At 41.4% G+C, this 14024-nt stretch overlaps 1 protein-coding gene across 3 annotated transcripts in view; it reads left to right on the top strand.

Moving 5' to 3' along the window:
* Window positions 1-14024, top strand: part of ect2 (epithelial cell transforming 2) — a 91121-nt gene that overhangs the window by 16807 nt on the left and 60290 nt on the right. For all 3 annotated transcript variants that reach the window (XM_019882639.1, XM_019882636.1, XM_019882638.1), the window contains 2 exons: window positions 3039-3146; window positions 11101-11174. In XM_019882639.1, the coding sequence (XP_019738198.1) occupies window positions 3039-3146; window positions 11101-11174 (182 nt within the window). The remainder of the gene's footprint in view (window positions 1-3038; window positions 3147-11100; window positions 11175-14024) is intronic.

Below are 14024 nucleotides of genomic sequence, written 5' to 3'. Positions count from 1 at the left end.
GAATATTGGGTGGAAGTGAGTTCCAGAGTTTGGGGGCAGAGCGGCTGAAGGCTCTGCACCCCATCGTACTGAGACGGGCAGAGGGTATAGAGAGGTGGAGGGAGGATGAAGAACTGAGTGAGCGAGAAGGAATGGAGATCTGAAGAAGATCTGATAGATTGGGGGCGGGGGGCAAGGTTGTGGATGGCTTTGAATGTGTAAAGAAGTATTTTGAAATTGATTCTATGTTTAACAGGGAGCCAGTGGAGCTATCGGAGGATGGGGGTGATGTGATGGAAGGAGGGGGTTCTCGTAATGATCCGGGTTGCTGAATTCTGAACAAGTTGAAGTTTATGGAGAAATTTGAGATGGACGCCGAAAAGAAGTGAATTGCAGTTGTCGATGCGGGAGGTGACGAGGCTGTGAACAAGGATAGCAGTAGTGTGAGGAGTGAGAGAGGAACGGAGACGGTTGATGTTACGAAGGTGGAAATATACGGACCGGGTAATGTTATTGCTGTGGGAGTGGAAAGATAGTGAGCTGTCGAGGATGACACCCAGGCTCTTGACCTGAGGGGAAGGAGATACAGTGGAGTAATCAATTGTGAGGAAAAAGTTGTCGGCTTTGCATAGGGTGGATTTGGTACAGACGAGGAGGATTTCTGTTTTGTTGCTGTTTAACTTGAGGAAGTTATGGGTGAACCAAGATTTGATTTCTGAGAGACAGTGAGAGAGGGAGGTGGGTGGGAGGGAGGCGTCGGGTTTGCTGGAGAGGTAGAGCTGGGTGTCATCCGCGAAGCAGTGAAAGTGAATACCAAATTTGCAAAAAATATTGCCGAGCGGAAGAAGGTAGATAATGAAAAGGAGGGGACCCATGACAGAACCCTGGGGAACACCAGAAGTGACGGGGAGGGATTGTGAAGTGAAGGAATTGAGTTTGATGAACTGAGAGCGGCCAGTGAGATATGAATGAAACCAACTTAGGGGAGTGTGGGTGATGCCTAATGTGGAGAGTCTATTGAGGAGGATGGAGTGCGAAATGGTGTCGAAAGCTGCACTCAGGTCAAGGAGGATGAGGATGGAGTTTAAGCCAGAGTCTGCTGCCATGAAGAGATCATTTGTGATTTTTATGAGAGCTGTTTCTGTACTGTGACGGGGACGGAAGCCGGACTGGAATTGTTTATAAAGACTATTTCAGGTGAGGTGGGAATGGAGCTGAGAGGCAACAATTTTTTCAAGAATTTTTGAGATGAAAGGAAGGTGAGAGATGGGGCGTAGGTTATTGAAGTCATTGGGATCTGAACCAGGTTTTTTCAGGATTGGGGTGACAGCTGCGACTTTGAAGGGGTTAGGAACAATTCCAGAGGACAGAGAGGAATGAATAATGGCTGAAATGAATGGAAGCAGAGAGGGCAAGCAAGATTTGACCAGAACTGTGGGGAGGGGATCTAGCTGACAGGAGGAAGTCTTGGATTTGATGATGAGATCTGAGATTAATGAGGGATGGGGGAGTTCAAAAGAGGATAACAGTTGGCAGGGGAAAGGGTGGTCAGAGGGGGGGAGTGATAGAGAGGAGCCCAGGTGCTGGTGGATTTTGTTGATTTTGTCAATGAAAAATAGGAGAGCGTTGCAAGTGTCAGAGGAATAAAAGTGAGGTGGTAGGGAGACAGTGGGTTGAGTGATTCTGTTCCAAAGGGAGAAGAGAGTCTTTGTATTTCCGGCGTTGGAACAGATGAGTCCAGAGTAGTATTGTGATTTCGTTTGTGAGATGGAGTCCTTGTAGGCAGATAGATGAGCTGTGTAAATGTCCTTGTGAGCAGAGAGACCGTTTTTTTCTGTAAAGTCTTTCTAGCTGCCGGGTTTTGGATTTCATGGAACGAAGATAAGGGGTTGAACCAGGGGGCAGACCGAGTAAAAAAAACAGAGCGGGACTTGACAGGGGCGTATTGAGGATATTGATGAGACCAGAGTTATATCGAGAAACTAAATCGTCAGGAGTGGAGTCTGTGTCCAGAGTCAGGGTGGCGATCCTTGAAGTGAGAGAATCGATGTTAATATCTTTAATATTACGGTAGGTGATGGTACGGGGTGATTTGGCGATTGAGAGTTGGAGGGTAAAAAAAAAGGTAAAACAAAAGTTGTGGGAGAGCAGCGGCAGCCTCACGCACCAGCGTCCACTCAACCCGGAAGTCGAAACCGTTTGCAGTGGCGTGTCGGCGCGATTGTCTGAGACTTTGTATCTCGATTATGATAACGATACTATGGATTCAGTGAAAATGGTTGTTGTTGTTGTGTTTTTTTTTTTTTTTTGAGAAAACAAAATTTCAATCCAAAAGAATGTGAAGTGTTATTTTATGAACTACTGACAGCTATCGACATTAACGAAGTCAGCAATAAATTAAAAATAACATCATTTACATTGTACTGCAACTGTGCTTTAAAAATAAATATAAATTTTATGTGGGAACAGAAGTGTTAGTTGTGGTAGCGTGCGTTAAATACATGGTGTGTGTTGCTCTGGACCAATTAGGCCATCCACGACCTGAGTGAGATTAAGTGGTTCAGAAAATCTCTGGATTTGTGGTGGTGCTTGTCGAAAAACAAAACCGCTCTCCACTCACCCCCGCACGTAAACATGGCTGTGTGTGCACTGATGCAATACATGGCGATGTAATGTGTGGACTCCCAGCTATATGAGCTATGCCAGCCCGAATTGTGTTTCGAGGCAAAACTGCACATTATGTAGATAACCCATTTACGATACCATTGACGACAACAACAACAACAATTTAGAAACTTCAATGAACCCAGCATAGATGTTTTCAGAATGTGGGAGGAAGCTGCAGGACATGGAGAACACCCTTTAACTACTTTTTATGCCATGCTTCAGTCCCGATTGGTGGAGTTTACTGACGTTTTTCTATTCCCAACAAAATGTTTTCAACAAAAAAAAAAAAATGCATGTCTGACAATCAAACCCATTACGCCAAACAATTTACAACAGGAATTGTGAGTTTTCTTATCTGCATTAACTGACACGTGGTCTGTTTGTTATCGTAGAAAAACTTGGTGAATCTGGTTCATCACATGGGAGGCATCATTCGGAAAGACTTCAGTACCAAGGTTACACACCTCATTGCCCACTCCACTCATGGGGAGAAATACAGGGTTTGTACTAATCTTGATTTACTCTTCTCTTGAAAAGTTTTTGCTGTGACTAGTATTTGCAGGCAATAGGGACTGGGGTGGCCCGTGCATAGCAAAAATCCGCACAAATCGACACCCATTGAAATGCGCTGGGAGAGAAAAAAAAAATATACCCAAAAATGTTTTCAAAAAATGTGAAAAATTCCATGAAAAATGGGGAACCCCCTTTGATAGACTTCCCACCACAAACAAACAAAAAAATTTAATGTGAAAGGACATATCATTCAAAAAAAAAAAAAAAAAAAAAAACCATCTGTGAATATGCTAATATAGAGGTATCGAACCCTGAGTTTGTGGGTGTCCACTTTATAAACATTTTGTTCACTTGCTATTGTTAGACCGACCATCATTCCGGTAGCACAATGTGGCTTGAAAGAGGATTTTGTACCATTCATCATGGGGTAACCCAATTTATTTATTTTCTTGACAATAACTCGAAAACGTCTATCACAGAGTAGCAAGCATTTTTGAGTGTTCTCAAAGGCAGCAAATGTTGCGTTCCAGTCAGCATTTATCAGTCTTCGTTCAAGATTGCAAATGTTCACCTGTACTTGTTGTAAGGAATTTTTTTAACATGTTCAAAATGCGAAAAGAAAAATTACTGAAACTGTTGCTGAACATTTGCGACCTTGAAGGACCTCTGAGGAACTTTGATGTGAACATGCATTTTTCTACTTTGGCCAACAGTCGCAATTGTTCACCCCTCTGTGGGAGTGGAGTTTAAGTACATCATGCTAAAGATTCTCCCTTGGAATCATTGTTGTTTATTTTCACAGCCATCCTAAGATACCATGAAGTGGCCAAAATATAGGATTTGGGGGGTTTTGAAGCAAGTTTAGACACCCATATCTGCTGAGCCGGTGGTTGCTCATTCTCGAAACTTGGTGGAGCAATGAACAGCGTTATTGATCACAAAATGCTGCTCTAGCATCTGAGCAGTAATGAATGAAAAAAAAAAAAAGAAAGAAATAAAAATGGTGGTTCAGTAACTGTTTGTGCCGTGTACAGTAGGGTGGTCCACATTTTCATGGCAAAAAAAAAGTTTGTCGGATTCGTCGGGCCGGGTCGGAATTCTTGTCGATACTATGGTACAAGGTTCTGTGCAAAATTTCATTCCGATCTGATGATATTTTCCTGTCCCGCAAAGTGGCCAAAGTTTCCACCATAACAACTGGTCTCAATAGGGTGAACATGTGTATTTTAACCATGCCCTGTTTGCCATGCGTGACACTGGCTGGGCTGAATGTTGCCCGAACGATCACCCGCCTCGCCGTGCCCACGTCACTTCAGTACAGGGCTAAAGTATGAGACAACAATGAACACAGGTGAAATCCACATAAATGATTAACATTGTCTTAGTTTTACTGTTTGGTGCCTACTTCCATCTTTGTTACTGATTATTGCTTTATTGTTGTATATATGTTAGTTGCTCCATGTATAGCACTTTGTATGCAGCAGTGGCTGTTTGAAAGTGCTCTATAAATACAGTTGAGTTGAGTCCAATTTGAAAGATATTGGATAATTGTGTTTTGCTGTCTTGCCAATTGAAAATTGGCATCTTTAAAAAGTACAGTCAAACCTCGGTTTTCGTACTTAATCCGTTCAAGAAGACTGTTCGAAAACTGAATTGTTCGAAAACCGAAACCATGTTTCCCCAAAAATTTTTAATCCGTTCCAAGTCAAGAAAACAACTTTTTTAAACCACTTTTTTTTACACTTTCACACCATAAACTGTACAAATGTAATAGGAGAGCAGGTAATATGTAAAATACTGTACAAAAAAACTGTAATGTTTTATTTTCATCAATTGTAACATTAACATAGTAACATAAAAATTGAAGGAACATCTCTCTCTCTCTCTCTCTCTCTCTCTCTCTCTCTCTCTCTCTCTCTCTCTCTCTCTCTCTCTCTCTATATCTATCTATCTGTCGTGGGGCGTGTGCCTATCCCAGCTGTCATCAGGCAGTAGGCGGGGCATTTCGGCATCCCAAACTCCTTCGCCAACACAGACACACGAACACCTGACTCATATTTCGCGATCAAATCTTTCTTAAATTCTCAACTCAACTTAACTGTATTTATAGAGCACTTTTACTGAACAATACGAACTCGTCTGCTCACAATGGGCGCTACACGAGGAAGCTGTTTCTGTATGATTATTGCATAATAATGAGACACCGGACACCAGAGTGTTCATTATGTGCCGCTGTATTGAAAACTGCCGGCCGTAAACAAACGCACGCACTTCCCCCATCCTGCTGGGGCAAACCATTCTGAAAAGAGGGGGGTTTCACTCCCCTAACAGAAACGTCTCACCAAACACGTCTGCTTTTTTTTAATTGACCAATACAAACTCGTCTACTCACAATGGACGCTACACGAGGAAGCGTTTCACCAAACACGTCTGCTTTTTAAAAAAAATCTTTATTGAACAATACAAAAACGTCTGCTCACAATGGATGCTACACAGGAAGCGAAGCCGAGAGGAGTGAAGTGACGCATTCAAGTGCGCTCAGTTAGTTCGAGAACCGAAATTTGTTCGTCATCCGAGGCATAAAAAACTCGAAATTTTTGTTCGAAAACCGAATTGTACGAGAACCGGGACATTCGAAAACCGAGGTTTGACTGTATAGGTCAGTGGTTCTTAACCTGGGTTCAATCGAAGGGGTTCGGTGAATTGGTCTCAGGGGTTCAATGGAGCCTCTGCCATGGAGGTTAAGACACAGTCGACTCAACGTGTCAATTAGTTATGACGCGCCCAGCACTGGCTGCGGATGATCACAGTGCATTGCTTGTCCAATCAGTGCTGCGGGAAATTTAGTTCCCTCAGTAGTCAGCATGTGACTGTCGTGATAGTACGATGTGTGATTTAAAAAATAAAAAAAAGTTTTAAACACATGCTATGTCGAGCAAAAAAGAAAAAGGAAGTGGTCAGACGAATATGTACAATATGGATTCACATGCATCACGGAACATGATGGGACTCAGCGTGCTATCAGCAAGATTTGTCATGCCTAGCAACTCTCATCTCGTACTGGCAAAACTAAAATAACACTTCTCGAATCATATTTTTATTTTTCACGAAGGTTTTGGTGGATGCGCATATGAACTGGTTGGTTTCGGTACCTCTAACAAGGTTAAGAACCACTGCTATAGATGGTAACCTGGACCTTGAACTTTCAAAATGGCTGCCATATCATGAGTTACTTGAAAAGTAATGTATACTTTAAATAGCATCTAGCTAGGGATGCGACAATGAATTCATACAAATGTTAAAAATGTTAAAAAAAAAATCTTGATTCGTTTTGTCACACGATTATTACCCGCTGTGTGGCCTGCTTATGACATGAGTCACCTGCACCGCTGCTGTGGACTACAGAGAGCAGCGGATGCTTTGGGACCCAGAGCCTGGTCTCAAGAGAGATGTCTTTTAAAAGCACGTGATCATGTCCGTTCAAAAGTACATATTAATGCTGATGCGAGCCAAACAATTTTGCTTTCAGTATTTTTAAGTCTTACAAGTGACAGCATTCAAAGATATTTTGAAAAATTAGCATGTAATTGTCTTTGAGGAATTTTATTTTCTTACCTGTGCCATGTAGGGTTGGGCATTGTTTGAATTTCTGCAACTTTGGTTCCGATTCCAGTTCTTCGAGTCAATTCCAGTCCTTAATGATTATTGGTTCCCATTCTTAACAACAACAACAACAACAATAACAACAACAACAATAGTAGCTAACTAATGTTATTTTAGACAAATTCAAGAGTTTTAGAACTTCTCCGTTCTTTAATTTCAAGTTTTTACTTGTGAACTTTACTATGACTTACTCAAAGAGCTGTCTTAACCCGTATAAACATTTTTCACAAGAGCTTTATTTTTGAGAACCCCAAGAGCTGTCTTAACCCGTATAAACATTTTTCACAAGAGCTTTATTTTTGAGAACCCCAAGAAAATACAATAATTCAGCAATTACTTAAACCTTGCTTCTGAACAATGATTGTTGGGCTAAGCTAGTGTGTTTTTTCTTCAACACCAAATTACTGAAGACCACAGAGGTATGTGTGTTTTCTACCCAGTTTAATTTGATTTCATGTGTTGTTTTCACGAATTTTCCCCATATAAACTCAGCCCTTATAATTACCTGTATACAGACATTATATTCCATTATCATAAAGTATGCCTGTAACAATGGGAACATAAATGCAAAATAATATAACTAATTCAACTAAGACAGGGGTTCTCAAACGTTTTACAGCAAGTACCACCTAAAACCTGTCGTTTTACAAGTACCAGCGTTGTGACTTTCATCAAAATACGTAACATATTGGAATAGTTTTCTAAAAAATGAAGCAGAAGTGTTATACCTAAAATATATCTTTATTTTTTATTGTCAGCCAGTGCAGCGTTATGCATAGTTGAAACATTAACACTGTGTTTGAATACAATACATAAAAATGTAGTAATGATTACAGTTAGATGTGTTAGGAAAAAAAAGGTCAAGAACAATCATCCTGCAAAAAATGCTTAAAAACTCACACTCAACCGTTAAAGCCCCTGTAAAGACATTTCTGGGTTTCTAATTAAAGGATGGAAATAAAGATTTTTAAATCGATTGATCGATGAATCGAAAAAAAAAAATCAACAGAGTAATTGATGATGAAAGTAATCGTTAATTGCAGCCCTACATCTTATGTTTTGCAATCCTTCAGATGATTCATACTCTGTTTAATATTCATCAGAGGCAGAGTCCGAATTGATGGCGCCTTCACTGTTGCACTCTGTGTCTAATATATCAGTGGCTCTAACGTGTCAGTCTCTGATGAGAGTTGACTTGGTGCACCGCACTGGCAAACATTTGCCCTCCTCTAATATCCAATTGACCTGAAGTGGAGATGGAGCAGCATGATTGTCACTTGATTCAGGAAAATAGGAGAAGACTCTTGCGAAATTAATGTTTTGCGACCATTACTTGTTCTCCATTCATTTATTATTCAAGGGTTTAAAGGAGATTTTCTTTGATCGTTTTAATCTATATTCGCCAAAGTAAATGTTCGTTTATGTAAATTGTTTTTTTGAGGTGTTTTGTTTTTACTTCGTATGAATTACAAGTCTATTGCAAAAACAATGTATCCATCCATCCATTTTCCACCGCTTATCCGGGGTCGGGTCGCGGGGGCAGCAGCTTTAGGAGGGAAGCCCAGACTTCCCTCTCCCCAGCCACTTCTTCGAGCTCTTCCTGGCGGATCCCGAGGCGTCCCATTATGAGTCGTGAAACATAAAATTCTGGGTAAGAGGCAACAAGACGGAGAAGCCATGCTAATTGCCGAGCTTATATGAAATGCAGAGTTGCAAAAGAATCCCCCCCCCCCCCAAAAAAAAACCCAAACAAACAAAAAACAGTGGTACAAACAACATGCTTTGAGGCCTGCAGAAAACGTAGAGAAAGTTGTCGACCGGTAAATTGAGAGCTTTGCCCTTTCGCTCAGCTCCTTCTTCGCCACGACAGACCGATACAACGTCTGCATCACAGCAGACGCTGCACCGATCCTCCTGTCGATCTCTCGCTCCCTCCTGCCCTCACTCGTGAACAAGACCCCAAGATACTTAAACTCCTCCACTTGGGGCAAGATCTCCTCCCCGACCCGGAGAGGGCACTCCACCCTTTTCCGACTAAGGGCCATGGTTTCAGATTTGGAGGTGCTGATCCTCATCCCAACTGCTTCACACTCGGCTGCGAAACGCTCCAGTGAGAGTTGGAGAGCCCTGCTTGAAGGAGCCAACAGTACCACATCATCCGCAAAAAGCAGAGATGCAATACTGAGGCCCCCAAAACGGACCCCCTCAACGCTTCGGCTGTGCCTAGAAATTCTGTCCATAAAGGTGATGAACAGAATCGGCGACAAAGGACAGCCTTGGCGGAGTCCAACCCTCACTGGAAATGATTCCGACTTATTGCCGGCAATGCGAACCAAACTCTGACATCGGCAGTATAGGGACCGAACAGCCCTAATGTAATTCTATCATTTTATTTTTAATGTCATACTCTAACAATTGAATTGAGTTATTTTGTTTTTTGTGTTGTTTTCTTTTGACAGTAATTCAAATCAATATTTTCCACATTTTCCCTGCCTCACATAGTTTTTTGTGAGGGAGGGGGCACAGTTATTTTTAAGTTGAAGGTAAATGTTACCAATTTTGCTTTTGATAGCTTCTGATTTAATCTGGCAAAAACATACAAATTGACAGTATTTAGATTCCTTGTGACAAGACGAATAATTTAATATGGGTGGTTCTCAGAAAGTATGGTCCAGGAATGTGACATGAGAGCCCAAAAATGAAGCTGTTGAAAACCATTTAAAAATATGCTTTAAATCAAACCTCCACTGCAGTGCACTATGAATAACTAAAGATAGTGTTGTTGATTGAGATTTGTTGAATGTCATGGTAGTATGTACCATTTGGTAACTGAGTATCGAGCACTGAATGTTTTTTATTTTTAAAACATATATTTATTTATTCAAATATATGCTTTAACAGTTTCACTACTTTCACACAAAGATACTACATTTAAAAAAACTGTTATAAATTACCAATTAGATCTAGAAAATGACCTCTGAATGAAGAACAATGGCCGTCATGTTAGATAATGAAGAACAATGGCTGTCATGTTAGATTCGAGGATCATATGGACACCACAACTCATTAGCTGTTCGCTTGCAGCTGAACTGTGGGCCTTTCAAATCCTGCTGAATCACGCAAGAATACATTGACGAAATATTGCATGCCACGAGCATTAATAAATTTATAGATCTATTTTATCGCTCCTTACAAAAAGAAATGGACACCACAGCATGTGGCTGAGGATACTTCCTGAGAACCACCCATATGTATGTAACACAGTTGGGGCATTTTTTCAAAAATGCCCACCATTTGACCTTTGATGCGCACTCCCAAAAATGCCTACTGTTTTGAGCAGCAAGACCACATCAAAAATGTTCAATATCCATCAGAGAATCCAAAAGCACTTTCAAACCTTTGTGTCCAGGATTTCGGCAAGGGACCTACAGTATACTCTGAAACTCTACTACTGATAACCTCCTCCTGCTCTCTGCTACTTTTTCAGATGCTCAAATTCTTTTGGAGTCTACAGCATAGCTGTAACATGTATCATTAAATCCCACAGTCTGAATTTCCTCACTGCGTGTCAAGTCTAATGCTGTGGCGCTGCCTGCCAGTGATTTTTGTAGTCCATTTCAAGCACACTGACAAAATTCCTCTCAGTGCATAGCAGACCATCATCATATCCTTGATTATTTGCACATTCATGGGTCACTTAGGCCTAGTAATATTGAATTAAAAAGCTATGGGAAAGGAGAGAAATGTTCACTTTTTTACCAGCTCACAAAGGCTGCCATGTTTGATAAATGACATCATCAATCATTTGACGTTTTACCAACACATGACCACCAGTGACGCTAATTCCATCGTCACAGTGGCTGGAATATAGCTAGCTTGATTGTCTAAGTACACAATAACTGCAGGAGTATGCTAGAAGAACCTTTTGTGGTGGAGTATGGCAATAGTGTCCACTCAAAATAGCACAAGATGTAAGTGATCCCAGGATGACTAGAATGAAGCCGAAAGATCCGCGGCGACAACTAATAATGGTCTCTTTTGAACTTACGGTATACTGTTGTATTTCACATGAGAATTTTACATACAATTTTGGATTTACGACTGAATTAAATATTTACCTGTTTATTTTTACACACCCACTCTCCCAGCACCCCAGCCCAATAGAAAGTGCCCCCCACCCCCAATGACAACCACCGTTCACCAACACCGGCGTCCACTAAAAATCAAGTGCTGGAATAAATAGACACAGCCATTGTTTAATATTTTGATTTGTTTTAGCTGGCTGTGTGCATGGGGACACCCATCCTCACCCCGTCATGGATATACAAAGCTTGGGAAAGAAGAAATGATGAGTAAGTCTGCAGTGATTACTTTTATTTTCATATTTAACAGACTGTATTACAATATTTTGAATCATTAATCTTACATTTTATAGGAACATACCTGTCAATATTCTCATTCATCCAGGTTATTACATTCTCAAAACAATGAATTGATCACAACTGGACTGACCTGGTAGTCTTAGACGGTTTGCCTTTCATCCAAGCATTCTTCGGTTCATGCAACAAGGCTTAGTTAGGACTACACCAGCCTGAGTTGGTGTTGAAAGCTCAACTATTTACACTCCCAATTTGTAGGCCCGCCACAATAGAGATAAGATCGGTCCTAAAAAATCGAGCCCGACCCGAACCAGCCCGAGGGTATTTAAGCCCGACCTGGCTTTTAAGCCCACTTAGCTTGATTTGCAGGCCCGAGCCCGAAGCAAACCCGACATTTCATATTTTATTTGTGAGGACTCGGGAGGAGTAGGGGTGATTTCTGATAATAAAGCCTGTCTTTTGGAACGAAATCTAAGTTAAACAAGACTGTATAAACATTTACATCTTTTATATTTCTGTTTCTGAAGAGGTTATATTAACCGACAATTTTCTATCATTGACGGATTTTTTTTAAGAGTGGACGGGGAAAATTTAAGGCCGTCCGTCATTTTGACGGGTTGAAAATTGGGCCGTAAACCACCGTAGCAGTACGTCCTTAAGAATCTAGCGCGGCACTATATGAGAGAGAAGCAGAGAGACAAAAAAGAATAATGATGGGTGGCTCATAGACAGAGACAGGAAGGAGTTCTTTGAATTGTCATTGCAAGAGTTTAGTACAGTACGTGTTGGGATGAGGCGACTTCTGTTTTTTTGCGAACCACGGTCTCTTGTGGCCAAAACTATTGACGGCCTCGAAAAAAAAAAAAAAAAAGTCAGTGAGAGAGAAGCCCAACCCGACCCGAACCTGAACCAATGATTGACATTTTAAGGCCCGACCCGACCCGAATTTCGGGTTGGGCTCGGGCTCAGGCGGCCCGATCTTACCTCTACGCCACAACCAAGAATGTTGCCATTCTTTTGGACTGCAAAACAGGGGTTGTGAAGATTTCTTGCAGTGAGGCCTCAGACTGTAGCAACTCTTCCTTTAATATTCCATTCAGTTCTAAAAAGGCAGTAGTGCTGCTTCAAAAAGCGACTTAGTGTTATTTGTTTGAAGCAAAATCAACAAGTTTCATTGGAACGGAGGAGAAGATGACATTGTATGGGGATAGGTGTAAGCCAGCTCCACTGTTTAAAATAAGAAGATAGGATAAGAAAATGATGATTTGTCCCACGATGGAGAAATTTGCAATAGAGATGATGTTTCAAATTTGATGGTCTCTCTCACAGAGCAGCACGATGGACGACTGGTTAGCATGTCCGGCTCACAGTGCAGAGTTCCAGAGGGCTTTCCAAATATGGAATTTGCATGTTCTTCCCATGCCTGCATGGGTTTTCTTTGGTTCCCCGGTTTCCTCCCACATTCTGAAAACATTCATGGTAGGTTGATTAGACACTAAATTTTCCCGAGGTGTGATGGTGAGTGCGAATGGGTGTTTATCTATGTTGCTCTGGAATTGGGGAAACCAAACAAGCACTGAGCAGGTGCATGGTGCAACACAGTGGGGGTACTTCCTAAGGTCAAGACTCAGCTGTCTACTTGGACCTTAAAGAGAAGATGCACTCCTTTGATAAAAATGTACAATTCTTCACTGGGACGACAGATGGTGGAAATAGCAGTGAGAGGTCATCTACATGAAGGTGGAAAGACCATCTCTTCAGAGAGGTGGTGGCTTACAACATCACCTGTCCCCAAAATACAATACCGTCCTTTCGTCCATTCCAAAGAAACTCATTGATTTTGCCTCCAACAAAAAAACAAAAGACAGTCATTTTTGGCTGTTTGGGGTAGTTCCATTACATTTGTACAACTGAATGGAATATAAATGAGGGAGTTTCCACCCAACAGCTCTTGCTTATGGATAGAGGTCTGTCTTCAAGGGATCTTCGCCGTAGGTAGGAATTCTTCTTCAAAACAATATTAGGGACCGAGATCTTGCTTGTTTTCATAGAAATTATTAGGGCTCAAGCACCGACCACTGTGAGGTCCCTATTGTTTTGAAGAAATTATTATTAGGGCCCGAGCAGCGACTGCTGCGAGGTGTCCGTTGTTGATTTTTGTTGAAATAATATTAACAATAATTTTTTTTTTTTTTTCCACAAAATGAATTGAATCGCATTGTTGGGGACCTAAACATGTACGAAAACTCACCACACTCATCAGCCCTGGTGAAAATTTTTGTGTTTTAAAGTTGTCATAAACGTTGAAAACAATGGCCGTGCAGCACCACCTAGAGTGGAAAAATAAAAACCAACCCCGTATGTATGACTGAGGCCAATAAAAATTAAAAGGCACTTGGAGCACCATGAGACGTACAAAAAAGTCCATTGCAGCAATTGTCTAAAATGAACAGGAAGTGAGCTATGAATTTTTGAATGTCCAACTTTGGCCCATTTTTGCACGTTTACAGGGGTCATACTTTTGCACCCTAGAGCAGGGGTCCCCAACCGCCGGTCCGCGGACCGGTAACGGTCCGCCGGGCATTTGATACCGGGCCGCACAGAAAGAACTTGCCTTAATTCAGTTTTATTTCGGAATACGAAAGATGTTTTATTTTGAAAAACTACCGGATTCTCCGTTACATCCGTCTGTGTCACGCTTGACACACGTCAAGCCACGCTTCTCCATCACGTGACCGATTACTTCAAAACAAAACGCAGAAGCTCGCAAAATGAGTAAAAAAAAACTGCTGGAGATCGCAAATCACGGCGGCCTTAAAAGTA

This window comes from Hippocampus comes, unplaced genomic scaffold (genome assembly GCF_001891065.2).
Source record: "Hippocampus comes isolate QL1 unplaced genomic scaffold, H_comes_QL1_v1.1 scaffold384, whole genome shotgun sequence".
Lineage (NCBI taxonomy): Eukaryota > Metazoa > Chordata > Actinopteri > Syngnathiformes > Syngnathidae > Hippocampus > Hippocampus comes.
This window is presented reverse-complemented; position numbering and strand designations above follow the sequence as displayed.